The sequence below is a fragment of the Oncorhynchus tshawytscha genome, linkage group LG24, assembly GCF_018296145.1.
Source record: "Oncorhynchus tshawytscha isolate Ot180627B linkage group LG24, Otsh_v2.0, whole genome shotgun sequence".
Classification (NCBI taxonomy): domain Eukaryota; kingdom Metazoa; phylum Chordata; class Actinopteri; order Salmoniformes; family Salmonidae; genus Oncorhynchus; species Oncorhynchus tshawytscha.
Window position 1 is genome coordinate 20,134,726 of NC_056452.1, and position 17,866 is coordinate 20,152,591.

The window sequence follows — 17,866 nt, forward strand, 5'->3', positions numbered from 1 at the left end:
GAGAAACCAAGGCTATTGAGTCTGCCGATAAGAATGCTGTGATTGACAGAGTCGAAATCCTTGGCCAGGTCAGGGAGGGACAGGGAGGGAAGGGATGTACCTCCTTCTTTGTGGAAGGCGCTGCCACTGGAGGGTTGAAGGTCATGTCTTTAGCTCTGTAGTCCTCAAACAGCTCCACTGGGTGCCTGAGACGGGTCAAAAGTAATGTACTCCATTCAATCATAATACACCCAAGAGACGCTAGGGCTTTTTATATACTGCACATGCACACATCTTTGGTTAGCGTCTCATATCTCAGCACTGTTGAGAAAGACTAGTCTTGTATGAGTATTTGTAAAAGAGCTGGAGGAGCAAAAAGGGCCTTTTATAGAGGATGAATGAAAGGTGAGATTTAAAGTGATGGGCTCCTCTTCACTAGGAGCCCCTGCACAGAGGTGAGTGGCAAACCTGACTACTGGGTGATAGTGTTTCTGCAACGCAATAACAACAACGCCATCAGCTATACTTGTGTGTGTGTTTTTCTGTGTGTGTGTTCACTTTGTGCGTTTACCCTGAGTGTGTGTAGCAGTGTTCTGAGGGTTGCAGTACTCCGGCTCGTCCAGCTCAGGAAGGAACACCCCACTACCCTGAGCCTCATTGTCCAGGAGGATGTTACACTTGGGGAATGTCTGGAAGAGAGAGGGGGAGCACAGCTTTCTTAAACCACAAACGTATGCTCTCACACACACTCTCTCCATCCATCATACACACAGACGGTAAACACTGACATGTATCAACATCTTGTTGGATGCCAGGATGCCCACGGTGGCGTTGGGCAGGGTGTGCAGACTGAGCGTGCTCAGTCTCTTGACGAAAGCTTAGGCGCGCTGCAGGGTCACCCGTTTCCTACGCTTGGTCAGCATCACGTCGAGACAACGCAGCACGATGCTGATGTCATCATTAGAAGCACCTGGGGGGAAAAAAACAGCCACAGTATTCAAACTTGTTTCGATCGTTTTAACGAAGGAACGAATCCCATCAGAGCGGAACATATTCAGTGACCGTGAGCCAGAAATGGGCTTCAGCTTGAGACAGTTTGACTTACCAGCATTGAGTTTGAGCAGTGTTTTGTACAGGTGGGTGTAGAACTCCAGAGGGTCGATATTGAGGACATCACCTGTTCGCAAAAGAAAGGAACTAATTCAATGTGCTGTACATATTTTTCTGTGAGGTGTTTAATAATGCTCAATGATGTCATCATAGACCAAATCACTGACCTTGACCAGAGAGGATGTTGAAGGCTGTCTGAATGCAGTGAAGGCTTTCCCGATAGGTCAGATCCTAGAGGGAGAAAAGCCATTAGCCAATCATATGAGATGATGTCAATAGTACTTGGATGTGAATGGTAGAGGATTTGTACTACCCACCCCTGATTGGATAAGATGGAGAAAATTCAACAAGTCATCAAAGAACTCCATGTTAATTAGAGGAGCAAACCTTCAGAAAAGAAAGGTTGCCGGGGACCAGTTAAAACAAATGAATGGAAGTATACTGTATATGGAGGCAGTCTAGTGCCTAAAATAAGGGGTTAAATACCTGGAAAAAATAAATACAAATAGTTTCCTGATCTTTCTTATATCTCTCAGATAGAGGACAGAAACTTCAGAACAAACTTCCTTTAGAAGCTGTTTATCCATGTATGACGTTGAAGCTGTTATTCAATTATTTTCTATGGGCGAATAGGTCAAATTCAATGTTTCATCAAATATTTATTTTGAAACCTGAAGGGATGCTAAAATTCTAAATCAAATAGCTAAATGATCCTTGGTATGAGCATCGTAAAACAATTCTATATGTTAGCCTAGTAGAACCCCTCCTCCCCTTAACGATCAAACACAGGTAGACAGGCAGACAGGTGCTTGGGCTACTGACCTTTGCATCCTAGACAGATTCTTCTTTTTGTCTTTGTAGTCCATCAACTTCTTTTTGGGAGCTGTGTCATCTGTGCCTTTCTTCACCTCTACTTCCTTTATCCTCAGACAGAGGAGAATCTTCAGCAGCTGTAGGGTAAAGTGAAAATTGAGAAAATGTCAGACGCATTTCGATAAGAGAGTTAGGAAAATTATGATGAAATGACTGATAAGAGACATGCCGTCAAAAAGTCTTCAAACTCAATGTTTTTCCGGTAAATAGTACCTCAGGTCTGACATCGTAGTTCCTGCTCTTGACCAGTCCGGAGATCACTTTGACTGTTCCTAGTGATGCCTGGCCCTGTTTGTCCTGTTTCAACAGCTTCTTGACAGCTTCACAGCACATATCAGACACCTGCACAATAAGAAACTCAGTCCGTACAGTCAAGAGACAAGCACACCCCTAATCACTCGTGGACAGAAGCATGTAACATAAAATGGTAGTAACGTCTGTCAACAGACTGTGGGATGCAACAACTAATAAGGAACTTTGTTCCGGGTCAGCTGCTTTTTAGTTGCTGATCATTATTGACAAATCACGATTTCGCAGTTGCTCATATCTTTCGAATATCGGACGGGAAGGGGACATTTGGCCTATGTACTTGCCAGAAACTTGCAAAGAGTTGCTGTTTAGCGGGTGGAGACTTCATAAGTCGCATTAGTACCTCTTAACATCTCCCGCCAGAACTTAATTGAGCATCTGAGGCAATTATGCAAGATTTCAGTTCTGGGTTACCGAGATTAACACACCCCTAATACAGACAAGACAAAACCATCCCCAACACATCGCAAGATAAAATCATATCCCTATTCAATTTCGTAGGTACCATTACTCGTACACGTATACGAGTTGAAAATGGCAGATTTGGCCAATAATAAACACCTAAATTGGACCGTAGTGGCTATACAGTAACATGCTATACATGACGTCAGAGCTCTGGATCTGTTCTCCACAGCTCTCTACGGTTTTTGATTGACAGCTGTTCTGAACTTGAGCACCGCACGTGACAAGAAGTTTCCCCCATCCGTCCTGGGAATTGGGAAACTTTTGCAAATTTTTTGTTGTCTCAATGAGTTAATGCTTTAAAATAAGATGACTCTGTATTTTGAGCGATTATAATAAAGACCTCTTTGATGTCATACAAGCAACCTAAACATCCACGAGTCCAAATGTGCACGTCACATTTCCATATCATAAAAATCATGTAATATACAATATTAACATTTATGATCACTGTTTGATGTACAATTACAAGATGACATGGCGTCATACCCTAGGTGGTCCTGGACAGAAGGAGCCTATGTTTGTTTACTGTGAAGAAAATGCGCCAGGGGGACACCAACCTGAATGCGCTCATGTCTCCTTTCTATGTGCACCACAATTACCATCTGTTTCTCTGAATTGCCTTGTGAAAGCATAACACTGTCAGAAAGGTATTTTATAACTTAGCTAGTCATGTTGGCAATACAAGCTTTCGAATTATGCCCACCTGACCCAGACTGAGAGTTATAACAGACAGTTAACGTGACAAAAACATAATGATTCAAGAAGCCTGAACAGATATTTATTATTATTATTTTTTCCAACCTCTTTTTACCAGGTAAGTTGACTGAGAACACGTTCTCATTTACAGCAACGACCTGGGGAATAGTTACAGGGGAGAGGAGAGGGGTGAATGAGACAATTGTAAACTGGGGATTATTAGGTGACCGTGATGGTTTGAGGGCCAGTTTGGGAATTTATCCAGGACACCGGGGTTAACAACCCTACTCTTACAATAAGTGCCATGAGATCTTTAATGACCTCAGAGAGTCAGGACACCAGTTTAACGTCCCATCCGAAAGACAGAACCCTACACAGGGCAGCGTCCCCAATCACTGCCCTGGGGCATTGGGATATTTTGTAGACCAGAGGAAAGAGTCCTTCCTACTGGCACTCCAACACCACTTCCAGCAGCATCTGGTCTCCCATCCAGGGACTGACCTGGACCAACCCTGCTTAGCTTCAGAAGCAAGCCAGCAGTGATATGCTGCATATCACTGTACTCAATATAATATTTGAGTAAAAAAACAATTTCAAACCTTGATTACATTTAGGTACATTGTCCTGCGTAGGGTGCCGTCTTTCAGATGGGACGTTAAAATGGGTGTCCTGACTCTCTGTGCTCATTCAAAATTCCATGGCGCTTATTGTAAGAGTAGGGGTTTTCACCCCGGTGTCATGGCTAAATTCCCAACCTGGCCACATTCCATCATGGCCACCTAATCACCCCCCTCATTCCTAATTGGAAAATATCACTCCTCACCTCTCCACCTGATAGCTGATGTGTGGTGAGAGTTCTGGCACAAAAAAGGTCGCTGTGCATCACTGAGATGGTTGCAGCTCATTGATGGGGGATGATGTGAGTTTCCCCCTACCTCAGTTGGTAGAAAAGTGCTATATATAAATCCAATCAATTATCATCAATTATTATTTTACGATCACATCTCTCTATTATGCGTGAGAAGACTTGGGAACAGATTTCCAAAATGTAAATCATTCGGAGCTGATTTCCTTGTGTTTTTACAGTCTTTAATGCCAAACAAAATTTCAGCTAAATATATTTTCTGAATTTTTGCTTAGAAAACATGGGGGGCCAACTTACACCACCCGTGGGCCAGGTGGGGAACCCTGATATAGTCAATTTAGCCCTATCAATATAGACACATTTCCACAAGTGTAAAGGGTTAAGTAAAGCTACAACTCCATATAGCCACCTCCATGTCTCTGCATAACCACACTGTATAATGTTATAGTGAATGTCATGCGACAAGATTTTTGAATGTCCTAATATGGGGTTCTGGGGGAGCCATCCAACTCTTACTCCAGACTCACCCTCTTGATGGGGTCGTTCATCAAAGGCACCACCATGACGATGATGTTGTTGTGGAAGTTGAAGTATGGCAGGGCCACCAGCAGCTCACAGATGCAGCGGATGGCCACCTCAGTCAGGCCCTTATAGGACTGCAGAGACACACCGCCTCGCTGCGCATTCTCTTCTTCTGCTTCCAGTCTACAGGGCAGGGTGTTCACACAGCTAATCCTTACAACCAACAGCAGCCACTCATTAATATCAACCAGTCATAACAAGCACAACAATAAGTCACAACAAGTCATTAATATCAACCAGTCACAACAAGTCATTAATATCAACCAGTCACAACAAGTCATTAATATCAACCAGTCACAACAAGTCATTAATATCAACCAGTCACAACAAGTCATTAATATCAACCAGTCACAACAAGTCATTAATATCAACCAGTCACAACAAGTCATTAATATCAACCAGTCACAACAAGTCATTAATATCAACCAGTCACAACAAGTCATTAATATCAACCAGTCACAACAAGTCATTAATATCAACCAGTCACAACAAGTCATTAATATCAACCAGTCACAACAAGTCATGGGATGAGGCCTCTGATCTTTTCTTTGATTGGCAGGAGGTGAATTCTCTTCTGTTAGCTGCATCTTTCTGGGCATCTTCTCATAACTCTCTGGCCCCTGCTGCTCCCCTTTGATTTTTGGCATGCACTGGACCACTGTAGGTATTCAAGTAGAAACAAGTAAGGTATAAGTGAGAAGATAAGTTACAGACACGTTGAAAATAATGGAAACTCTTCAGTAAATGGGGCATACAAAGTATATTGAAAGCAGGTGCTTCCACACAGGTGTAGTTCCTGAGTTAATTAAGCAATGAACATCCCATCATGCTTGGAGGTGGGCACGGTTATTCGAATATCAGAACGGAGGTTAGTATTCGATTACTTGGGAGAGTATTCATTTTAATTAGAATATCTATGTGACATTGCTACATAGAATACAAGGATAGACCATTACATTTCAAATGTTAATAAAAAACAACAGGAGTTTTTATGAGCGAGCCCCCTAAAAAAAGACAACTCTTTTGCTCTCTCTCTCTCTCTCTCTCTCCATTGCCCTCTCTCTCTCTCTCTCCTCCATTGCTCTCTCTCTCTCTCTCTCCATTGCTATCTCTCTCTCTCCATTGCTCTCTCTCTCTCTCTCCATTGCTCTCTCTCTCCATTGCTCTCTCTCTCTCTCTCTATTGCTCTCTCTCTCTATTGCTCTCTCTCTCCATTGCTCTCTCTCTCTCTCTCTCCATTGCTCTCTCTCTCTCTCTCTATTGCTCTCTCTCTCCATTGCTCTCTCTCTCCATTGCCCTCTCTCTCTCCATTGCCCTCTCTCTCTCCATTGCCCTCTCTCTCTCCATTGCCCTCTCTCTCTCCATTGCCCTCTCTCTCTCCATTGCCCTCTCTCTCTCTCCATTGCCCTCTCTCTCTCCATTGCCCTCTCTCTCTCCATTGCCCTCTCTTTCTCTCCATTGCCCTCTCTTTCTCCATTGCCCTCTCTCTCTCCATTGCCCTCTCTTTCTCTCCATTGCCCTCTCTCTCTCCATTGCCCTCTCTCTCTCCATTGCTCTCTCTCTCTCTCTCCATTGCTCTCTCTCTCTCCATTGCTCTCTCTCTCTCTCATTGCCCTCTCTCTCTCCATTGCTCTCTCTCTCTCTCTCCATTGCTCTCTCTCTCTCTCTCCATTGCTCTCTCTCTCTCTCTCCATTGCCCTCTCTCTCTCCATTGCTCTCTCTCTCTCCATTGCCCTCTCTCTCTCCATTGCTCTCTCTCTCTCTCTCCATTGCCCTCTCTCTCTCCATTGCTCTCTCTCTCTCTCTCCATTGCTCTCTCTCTCTCTCCATTGCCCTCTCTCTCTCCATTGCTCTCTCTCTCTCCATTGCTCTCTCTCTCTCTCTCCATTGCTCTCTCTCTCTCTCCATTGCCCTCTCTCTCTCCATTGCTCTCTCTCTCTCCATTGCTCTCTCTCTCTCCATTGCCCTCTCTCTCTCCATTGCTCTCTCTCTCATTGCTCTCTCTCTCTCTCTCCATTGCCCTCTCTCTCTCCATTGCTCTCTCTCTCTCTCCATTGCTCTCTCTCTCTCTCTCCATTGCCCTCTCTCTCTCCATTGCTCTCTCTCTCTCTCTCCATTGCCCTCTCTCTCTCCATTGCTCTCTCTCTCTCTCTTGCCCTCTCTCTCTCCATTGCTCTCTCTCTCTCTCTCATTGCTCTCTCTCTCTCTCCATTGCCCTCTCTCTCTCCATTGCTCTCTCTCTCTCCATTGCTCTCTCTCTCTCTCTCCATTGCTCTCTCTCTCTCTCCATTGCCCTCTCTCTCTCCATTGCTCTCTCTCTCTCTCCATTGCTCTCTCTCTCTCCATTGCCCTCTCTCTCTCCATTGCTCTCTCTCTCTCATTGCCCTCTCTCTCCATTGCTCTCTCTCTCTCCATTGCTCTCTCTCTCTCTCTCCATTGCTCTCTCTCTCTCCATTGCCCTCTCTCTCTCCATTGCTCTCTCTCTCTCCATTGCTCTCTCTCTCTCCATTGCCCCCTCTCTCTCTCTCTCCATTGCCCTCTCTCTCTCCATTGCTCTCTCTCTCTCTCCATTGCTCTCTCTCTCTCTCCATTGCCCTCTCTCTCTCCATTGCCCTCTCTCTCTCCATTGCTCTCTCTCTCTCTCCATTGCCCTCTCTCTCTCCATTGCTCTCTCTCTCTCCATTGCTCTCTCTCTCTCCATTGCCCTCTCTCTCTCTCTCTCTCCAGTGCCCTCTCTCTCTCCATTGCCCTCTCTCTCTCCATTGCTCTCTCTCTCTCTCTCCATTGCTCTCTCTCTCTCTCCATTGCCCTCTCTCTCTCCATTGCTCTCTCTCTCTCTCCATTGCTCTCTCTCTCTCTCCATTGCTCTCTCTCTCTCTCCATTGCTCTCTCTCTCTCCATTGCCCCCTCTCTCTCCATTGCTCTCTCTCTCTCTCTCATTGCTCTCTCTCTCTCCATTGCTCTCTCTCTCTCTCCTCCATTGCTCTCTCTCTCTCTCTCTCTCCCCCATTGCCTCTCTCTCTCATTGCTCCATTGCTCTCTCTCTCTCTCCATTGCCCTCTCTCTCTCTCTCTCTCTCTCCATTGCTCTCTCTCTCTCCATTGCCCTCTCTCTCTCTCTCTCCATTGCCCTCTCTCTCTCCATTGCTCTCTCTCTCTCTCTCCATTGCCCTCTCTCTCTCTCCATTGCCCTCTCTCTCCATTGCCCTCTCTCTCTCCATTGCCCTCTCTTTCTCTCCATTGCCCTCTCTTTCTCCATTGCCCTCTCTCTCTCCATTGCCCTCTCTCTCTCCATTGCCCTCTCTTTCTCTCCATTGCCCTCTCTCTCTCCATTGCCCTCTCTCTCTCCATTGCTCTCTCTCTCTCTCTCCATTGCCTCTCTCTCTCCATTGCTCCTCTCTCTCTCTCCATTGCCCTCTCTCTCTCCATTGCTCTCTCTCTCCATTGCTCTCTCTCTCTCCATTGCTCTCTCTCTCTCTCTCCATTGCTCTCTCTCTCTCTCTCCATTGCCCTCTCTCTCTCCATTGCTCTCTCTCTCTCTCCATTGCTCTCTCTCTCTCTCCATTGCCCTCTCTCTCTCCATTGCTCTCTCTCTCTCATTGCTCTCTCTCTCTCTCCATTGCTCTCTCTCTCTCTCCATTGCCCTCTCTCTCTCCATTGCTCTCTCTCTCCATTGCTCTCTCTCTCTCCATTGCCCTCTCTCTCTCTCTCCATTGCCCTCTCTCTCTCTCTCTCCATTGCCCTCTCTCTCTCCATTGCTCTCTCTCTCTCTCCATTGCCCTCTCTCTCTCCATTGCTCTCTCTCTCTCCATTGCTCTCTCTCTCTCTCCATTGCCCTCTCTCTCTCTCTCTCTCTCCAGTGCCCTCTCTCTCTCTCTCTCCATTGCCCTCTCTCTCCATTGCTCTCTCTCTCTCTCTCCATTGCTCTCTCTCTCTCTCCATTGCCCTCTCTCTCTCCATTGCTCTCTCTCTCTCTCCATTGCTCTCTCTCTCTCTCTCCATTGCTCTCTCTCTCTCTCTCCATTGCTCTCTCTCTCTCTCCATTGCCCCCTCTCTCTCCATTGCTCTCTCTCTCTCTCTCTCCATTGCTCTCTCTCTCTCTCCATTGCTCTCTCTCTCTCTCTCTCCATTGCTCTCTCTCTCTCTCTCTCCCCCATTGCTCTCTCTCTCTCTCTCTCATTGCTCTCTCTCTCTCTCTCTCCATTGCTCTCTCTCTCTCTCCATTGCCCTCTCTCTCTCTCTCCATTGCTCTCTCTCTCTCTCTCTCTCTCCATTGCCCTCTCTCTCTCTCTCTCCATTGCCCTCTCTCTCTCCATTGCTCTCTCTCTCTCTCTCCATTGCCCTCTCTCTCTCCATTGCCCTCTCTCTCCATTGCCCTCTCTCTCTCCATTGCCCTCTCTTTCTCTCCATTGCCCTCTCTTTCTCCATTGCCCTCTCTCTCTCCATTGCCCTCTCTCTCTCCATTGCCCTCTCTTTCTCTCCATTGCCCTCTCTCTCTCCATTGCCCTCTCTCTCTCCATTGCTCTCTCTCTCTCTCTCTCCATTGATCTCTCTCTCTCCATTGCTCTCTCTCTCTCTCTCTCCATTGCCCTCTCTCTCTCCATTGCTCTCTCTCTCTCTCTCCATTGCTCTCTCTCTCTCCATTGCTCTCTCTCTCTCTCTCCATTGCCCTCTCTCTCTCCATTGCTCTCTCTCTCCATTGCCCTCTCTCTCTCCATTGCTCTCTCTCTCTCTCTCCATTGCCCTCTCTCTCTCCATTGCTCTCTCTCTCTCTCCATTGCTCTCTCTCTCTCTCCATTGCCCTCTCTCTCTCCATTGCTCTCTCTCTCTCCATTGCTCTCTCTCTCTCTCTCCATTGCTCTCTCTCTCTCTCCATTGCCCTCTCTCTCTCCATTGCTCTCTCTCTCTCCATTGCTCTCTCTCTCTCCATTGCCCTCTCTCTCTCTCTCTCCATTGCCCTCTCTCTCTCTCTCTCCATTGCCCTCTCTCTCTCCATTGCTCTCTCTCTCTCTCTCCATTGCTCTCTCTCTCTCTCCATTGCCCTCTCTCTCTCCATTGCTCTCTCTCTCTCCATTGCTCTCTCTCTCTCTCTCTCCATTGCTCTCTCTCTCTCTCTCCATTTCTCTCTCTCTCTCCATTGCCCTCTCTCTCTCTCTCCATTGCTCTCTCTCTCTCCATTGCTCTCTCTCTCTCTCTCTCCATTGCTCTCTCTCTCTCTCTCCATTGCTCTCTCTCTCTCTCCATTGCTCTCTCTCTCTCTCCATTGCTCTCTCTCTCTCTCTCTCCATTGCTCTCTCTCTCTCTCTCCATTGCTCTCTCTCTCTCTCTCTCCATTGCTCTCTCTCTCTCTCCATTGCTCTCTCTCTCTCTCCATTGCCCTCTCTCTCTCTCTCCATTGCTCTCTCTCTCTCTCTCTCCATTGCTCTCTCTCTCTCTCTCCATTGCTCTCTCTCTCTCTCCATTGCTCTCTCTCTCTCTCCATTGCTCTCTCTCTCTCTCCATTGCCCTCTCTCTCTCTCCATTGCTCTCTCTCTCTCTCCATTGCCCCCTCTCTCTCTCTCTCCATTGCCCTCTCTCTCTCCATTGCTCTCTCTCTCTCTCTCCATTGCTCTCTCTCTCTCTCCATTGCTCTCTCTCTCTCTCTCCATTGCTCTCTCTCTCTCTCCATTGCCCTCTCTCTCTCCATTGCCCTCTCTCTCTCCATTGCTCTCTCTCTCTCTCTCCATTGCTCTCTCTCTCTCTCTCTCTCCATTGCCCTCTCTCTCTCCATTGCCCTCTCTCTCTCCATTGCTCTCTCTCTCTCTCTCCATTGCCCTCTCTCTCTCTCTCTCTCTCTCTCCATTGCCCTCTCTCTCTCCATTGCCCTCTCTCTCTCTCTCTCCATTGCCCTCTCTCTCTCTCTCTCCATTGCCCTCTCTCTCTCTCTCTCTCTCCATTGCCCTCTCTCTCTCCATTGCTCTCTCTCTCTCTCTCCATTGCCCTCTCTCTCTCTCTCTCTCCATTGCCCTCTCTCTCTCCATTGCTCTCTCTCTCTCTCTCCATTGCCCTCTCTCTCTCTCTCTCCATTGCCCTCTCTCTCTCCATTGCTCTCTCTCTCTCTCTCCATTGCCCTCTCTCTCTCTCTCTCTCCATTGCCCTCTCTCTCTCCATTGCCCTCTCTCTCTCTCTCCATTGCCCTCTCTCTCTCTCTCTCTCCATTGCCCTCTCTCTCTCCATTGCTCTCTCTCTCTCGCTCTCCATTGCCCTCTCTCTCTCTCTCTCTCCATTGCCCTCTCTCTCTCTCTCTCCATTGCCCTCTCTCTCTCCATTGCTCTCTCTCTCTCTCTCTCTCCATTGCTCTTTCTCTCTCCATTGCTCTCTCTCTCTCTCTCCATTGCCCTCTCTCTCTCCATTGCTCTCTCTCTCTCTCTCCATTGCCCTCTCTCTCTCCATTGCTCTCTCTCTCTCTCTCCATTGCCCTCTCTCTCTCCATTGCTCTCTCTCTCTCTCTCCATTGCCCTCTCTCTCTCCATTGCTCTCTCTCTCTCTCTCCATTGCCCTCTCTCTCTCCATTGCTCTCTCTCTCTCTCTCCATTGCCCTCTCTCTCTCCATTGCTCTCTCTCTCTCTCTCCATTGCCCTCTCTCTCTCCATTGCTCTCTCTCTCTCTCTCCATTGCCCTCTCTCTCTCCATTGCTCTCTCTCTCTCTCTCCATTGCCCTCTCTCTCTCCATTGCTCTCTCTCTCTCTCTCCATTGCCCTCTCTCTCTCCATTGCCCTCTCTCTCTCCATTGCTCTCTCTCTCCATTGCTCTCTCTTTCTCTCCATTACTTTCTCTCTCTCTCCATTGCTCTCTCTCTCTCTCTCTCCATTGCCCTCTCTCTCTCCATTGCTCTCTCTCTCTCTCCATTGCTCTCTCTCTCTCCATTGCTCTCTCTCTCTCTCTCCATTGCCCTCTCTCTCTCCATTGCTCTCTCTCTCTCTCCATTGCCCTCTCTCTCTCCATTGCTCTCTCTCTCTCTCTCCATTGCCCTCTCTCTCTCCATTGCTCTCTCTCTCTCTCCATTGCTCTCTCTCTCTCTCCATTGCCCTCTCTCTCTCCATTGCTCTCTCTCTCTCCATTGCTCTCTCTCTCTCTCTCCATTGCTCTCTCTCTCTCTCCATTGCCCTCTCTCTCTCCATTGCTCTCTCTCTCTCCATTGCTCTCTCTCTCTCCATTGCCCTCTCTCTCTCTCTCTCCATTGCCCTCTCTCTCTCTCTCTCCATTGCCCTCTCTCTCTCCATTGCTCTCTCTCTCTCTCTCCATTGCTCTCTCTCTCTCTCCATTGCCCTCTCTCTCTCCATTGCTCTCTCTCTCTCCATTGCTCTCTCTCTCTCTCTCTCCATTGCTCTCTCTCTCTCTCTCCATTTCTCTCTCTCTCTCCATTGCCCTCTCTCTCTCTCTCATTGCTCTCTCTCTCTCCATTGCTCTCTCTCTCTCTCTCTCCATTGCTCTCTCTCTCTCTCTCCATTGCTCTCTCTCTCTCTCCATTGCTCTCTCTCTCTCTCCATTGCTCTCTCTCTCTCTCTCCATTGCTCTCTCTCTCTCTCCATTGCTCTCTCTCTCTCTCTCTCCATTGCTCTCTCTCTCTCTCCATTGCTCTCTCTCTCTCTCCATTGCCCTCTCTCTCTCTCCATTGCTCTCTCTCTCTCTCTCTCCATTGCTCTCTCTCTCTCTCTCCATTGCTCTCTCTCTCTCTCCATTGCTCTCTCTCTCTCTCCATTGCTCTCTCTCTCTCTCCATTGCCCTCTCTCTCTCTCCATTGCTCTCTCTCTCTCTCCATTGCCCCCTCTCTCTCTCTCTCCATTGCCCTCTCTCTCTCCATTGCTCTCTCTCTCTCTCTCCATTGCTCTCTCTCTCTCTCCATTGCTCTCTCTCTCTCTCTCCATTGCTCTCTCTCTCTCTCCATTGCCCTCTCTCTCTCCATTGCCCTCTCTCTCTCCATTGCTCTCTCTCTCTCTCTCCATTGCTCTCTCTCTCTCTCTCTCTCCATTGCCCTCTCTCTCTCCATTGCCCTCTCTCTCTCCATTGCTCTCTCTCTCTCTCTCCATTGCCCTCTCTCTCTCTCTCTCTCTCTCTCTCCATTGCCCTCTCTCTCTCCATTGCCCTCTCTCTCTCTCTCCATTGCCCTCTCTCTCTCTCTCTCTCCATTGCCCTCTCTCTCTCTCTCTCTCTCTCCATTGCCCTCTCTCTCTCCATTGCTCTCTCTCTCTCTCTCCATTGCCCTCTCTCTCTCTCTCTCTCCATTGCCCTCTCTCTCTCCATTGCTCTCTCTCTCTCTCTCCATTGCCCTCTCTCTCTCTCTCTCCATTGCCCTCTCTCTCTCCATTGCTCTCTCTCTCTCTCTCCATTGCCCTCTCTCTCTCTCTCTCTCCATTGCCCTCTCTCTCTCCATTGCCCTCTCTCTCTCTCTCCATTGCCCTCTCTCTCTCTCTCCTCCATTGCCCTCTCTCTCTCCATTGCTCTCTCTCTCTCTCTCCATTGCCCTCTCTCTCTCTCTCTCTCCATTGCCCTCTCTCTCTCTCTCTCCATTGCCCTCTCTCTCTCCATTGCTCTCTCTCTCTCTCTCTCTCCATTGCTCTTTCTCTCTCCATTGCTCTCTCTCTCTCTCTCCATTGCCCTCTCTCTCTCCATTGCTCTCTCTCTCTCTCTCCATTGCCCTCTCTCTCTCCATTGCTCTCTCTCTCTCTCTCCATTGCCCTCTCTCTCCATTGCTCTCTCTCTCTCTCTCCATTGCCCTCTCTCTCTCCATTGCTCTCTCTCTCTCTCCATTGCCCTCTCTCTCTCCATTGCTCTCTCTCTCTCTCTCCATTGCCCTCTCTCTCTCCATTGCTCTCTCTCTCTCTCTCCATTGCCCTCTCTCTCTCCATTGCTCTCTCTCTCTCTCTCCATTGCCCTCTCTCTCTCCATTGCTCTCTCTCTCTCTCTCCATTGCCCTCTCTCTCTCCATTGCTCTCTCTCTCTCTCTCCATTGCCCTCTCTCTCTCCATTGCCCTCTCTCTCTCCATTGCTCTCTCTCTCCATTGCTCTCTCTTTCTCTCCATTACTTTCTCTCTCTCTCCATTGCCCTCTCTCTCTCCATTGCCCTCTCTCTCTCCATTGCCCTCTCTCTCTCCATTGCTCTCTCTCTCTCTCTCCATTGCCCTCTCTCTCTCCATTGCCCTCTCTCTCTCCATTGCTCTCTCTCTCCATTGCTCTCTCTTTCTCTCCATTACTTTCTCTCTCTCTCCATTGCCCTCTCTCTCTCCATTGCCCTCTCTCTCTCCATTGCCCTCTCTCTCTCCATTGCCCTCTCTCTCTCCATTGCTCTCTCTCTCTCCATTGCTCTCTCTCTCTCTATTGCTCTCTCTCTCTCTCTTGCTCTCGCTCTCTCCATTGCTCTCTCTCTCTCTCTCTCTCTCTCTCTCTCTCTCTATTGCTCTCTCTCTCTCCATTGCTCTCTCTCTCTATTGCTCTCTCTCTCATTGCTCTCTCTCTCCATTGCTCTCTCTCTCTCTCCATTGCTCTCTCTCTCTCCATACAGCTATACATTTCAACATGTGTGCACTTTGCTATGACCTACTTGTTGTTGGGATGTACATGAAATGAATAGACAGATGGTACATCACACCATAACACTACAAAGAAATCCTAACAGTCTAAATACAGTATGGACTGTGTCATTTCCCCCATCGCGTGTCATTTCCTCGATGACAGGTCTCTGGTGAGGAAGGAGGCTTTCTGAGCCATGGCTCCAGGTCATCTTCATCCATCATGTCAATTGGCAGGGACTCCACAAACTCCTCCTCCTCTTCATCCTTCAAGGCGACATCTTTGATTGCTGCCCGGAGCTTCTTCTGCTCCTTGCGGTGTTTCTTGTCTGTGCTCTCCTTCTTGAACTGACGGTTCTTCAGCTTGTGGTCAAGCTTCACGTTGCTCGTCTTCAGCAGCCTGCGAAAGCTCCACTTCCTCTTTTTGCTCCTTGGCTGTTGATGACAAAAGGTCGTCAGTGCTTTGTATTCAAAAGAACAACTTGGGTGATGAATTGGGATTGAATAGCCACTCGCTACAGTAGTGTGTTGTGAAATCTGTTGTGAATGTATTGTACTGTTTTTCAAATTGTATAACTGCCTTGGTTTGGCTGGACCTCATGAAGAGTTACCGTGCACCTGCAGCTAATGGGGATCCATAATAATAAATACAGTAGCTGAATGTATGGCAGCAGATAGCCTAGTGGTCAGCATTGGGCCAGTAGATGAAAGGTTGCTAGATCTAATCCCCGTTGCCGACAAGGTAAACATCTGTCGTTCTGCCCCCTGAACAAGGCAGTTAACCCACTGTTCCCAGGTCGTCATTGTAAATAAGAATATGTTCTTAACTGACTTACCTAGTTAAATAAAACGAAAATGTATATCAATGGGACTATTGATGTGGATATTAGTATAATAGTGAGTTACATTAGTAGACCAAATGTTCTGTTCAGTAAAAAGCCATTGACTGCTGAGAAACTGCACATACATTCTGTTTTACTACTAGTACAGATTGTCAAGTTATCTAGCGACCATCTATAACAAGAGGTACTTGCCGGAGCTATCGTAAAGGACTAACTTTTTTAAAGGATAGGGTGCCTGTTTGAATCGATATATAGTTGATTATTATAATATAAACTGTATAACGTTGTCACACGTATTTATTTTCCACTAGCTAGGCGTAGGTGAAGACCATTGAAGTAAACTGTGATCTCTACAAATTGATTTGAAAACACCGCCACCTACTGGTTGAGAAAACTGTTGTGCTTAGGTGTGGTGTGTGGCAGTCAGGAAAAACTGTTGACCATTTGGGAATAATCATCTTTGATTTATTTACATAATTCATAACTTTTGGTCTGATACAGTATCACAGAGGTACTTTTGAATTCATTTAAAATATATTTACAATTGTTTTTAGTACTCAGTATGAAAACTATACAATAGAGAGCATAAGAAACAATATACAATCAGATATGAAACATGTGCTGTAGAAACGAACTACAGTATCGATAATAAAAAATCTTGGACCTCAACATAAGTGTTTGGTCAAATGTAAAGTAACAATAGATGTGAGCAACATCACAAACAAGACCAAGTTTTAAAAGTGAATTATGTTTCATGAATAGGTACTTTGAAAAGGTGTCCCATTGCTGTTTTATTCACAACAATATGTTCACTGTGGACTCATCCAGCAAAACACTGAAACCTCACGTGGCACAACAGCCCTTGATCATAACTCTCAGTTCTATTACATTACACATAAGAGTCATTGGGATGAAGGCGTCTTCTGTACCGGGGTGTACGAGCCGCGATGCTCGTTCTGAACATTAACACGCGTCGCTTACCGTACGATTTCGGAAGCATAACCTTTCACACCCGCACACTGCTCTTGCTAGTATAACTGCTCTTTATTAAGCTAGCTTTACGCATCGGCCTCAATGCCTTTATAAAGCTAGCTTAATAAAGAGAAGTGATAGTAGCAAGAGCAGTGTGCAGGTTTCTTATTTTTTTCGCATCGTATTCAACTGTTGCACCTGCAACAAAGATAGCTCATATGTTCGAGTGCCTTTTGAATGAAAAAAAAAACAAAACAAAAAAGGTCAAATGTAAAGGGTTAGGGTTCCCATACGGACATATTTCCATGTTACAGCGATTGTTTACGGAAAACAGACGGAAGACAGAGTGGACTATCTGTGCAAATTAGCTATCTCCGTCTCGGAACACCTGTGTGTAAACGGAAGACAGGCGACACAAACGTGTTGTCACTGAAAAATACTGTCGACTGCAACTGTGTTAAAACCCGTGTGTATTTTGCATTTGTGAAATTATTTAGATGTGATATGAAAGTAGAGGGATCTATGTTTCTAGAACCGTGACGCAATTGAGAATCGATTCACGTTTAGATGGGAGTATTTGGCAGTTTTGTCTTTCAGAGCCAATTCGCCCTTTAAACAGAGCATGCAAGGTCCTTGGACTAAGGAGTAACGGTAGGCTCCTTTAGTCCAATACTGGGCTAGTGCCACATGTCACAAATTTTCTCTATTTGTTTCGGAAACAATTGCTCACTGCTCACTGTAATGAAAACCTATTACTGGTAGTTTAGTTAAACTATTCGATGTCAAGCTTCAGATACTTAAGAAACGGAAGGGCTCTGTCACTTAATTATTTCATAATTGTCCTTCTATGTTGTAAAATTGGCTTGGTCAATTAAGTCATATAAATATATCTATGCTTGGAGGTGCACTTTCATAAAATATATATTGTAATGTTAGTGAGATAAAATCCACAGGTGTAACAAAGGGCCTCACTCAATCTAAGAAACTCCATACCTTTCTGATGGGACTAGACAGACCCAATTCATCACATCTACCTACAGTATATCATCATATATTCATGGTATACTACCATAAAAACTCTCAATTCAATCGAACTGGCAATGGTGTCTGAGGCCTCCATCTTCAAGTATGATGTCATTCTTTAAGGTCCATTTACCATTGTGACTCTAATGTGGTCAAAGGCTCTCATTTAAAGAGAGGAACGTGATCATAAAAATATTCCACGGCTGAATCATGAACTCTTCAGTACTTGGCTGCAATTCCTGTCCATGTCCTTGTTCTCCTTTATCAATGCATTAAACACCTGGAGAGGAGAGAGAAGGAGATCAAATCTCAATATAAAACTGCAACCGATCATTCTTTTTAGGCACACACAATACATACCTGTAGGTGGTGCTGCATTTCCACAAAAAAGGCAGACTATCATATGGGTTATTTCTTATGTATTTCTTTAACTGACATACATTCACCTCTGCAGGTGCTGTAGTACATGAATTGTAGGACCCAACAAGTTTGAATCTATGACAAAGGTGGGCCGAACAGGCCACCATTAATTAACTTCGATGGGGCTGTAGTGGAGCGGGTCGAGAGTTTCAAGTTTCTTGGTGTCCACATCAACAAACTATC

General features: G+C 46.5%; 1 protein-coding gene and 1 pseudogene across 3 annotated transcripts in view; both read right to left on the reverse strand.

The window, feature by feature from the left end:
• Positions 1-16,539, reverse strand: LOC112223233 (annotated as a pseudogene).
• Positions 15,712-17,866, reverse strand: part of LOC112223465 (TBC1 domain family member 12-like) — an 18,404-nt gene continuing 16,249 nt past the window's right edge. For all 3 annotated transcript variants that reach the window (XM_042305485.1, XM_042305486.1, XM_024386486.2), the window contains one exon: positions 15,712-17,543. In XM_042305485.1, coding sequence (XP_042161419.1) covers positions 17,472-17,543 — 72 coding nt within the window. In that variant the 3' untranslated portion in view covers positions 15,712-17,471. The remainder of the gene's footprint in view (positions 17,544-17,866) is intronic.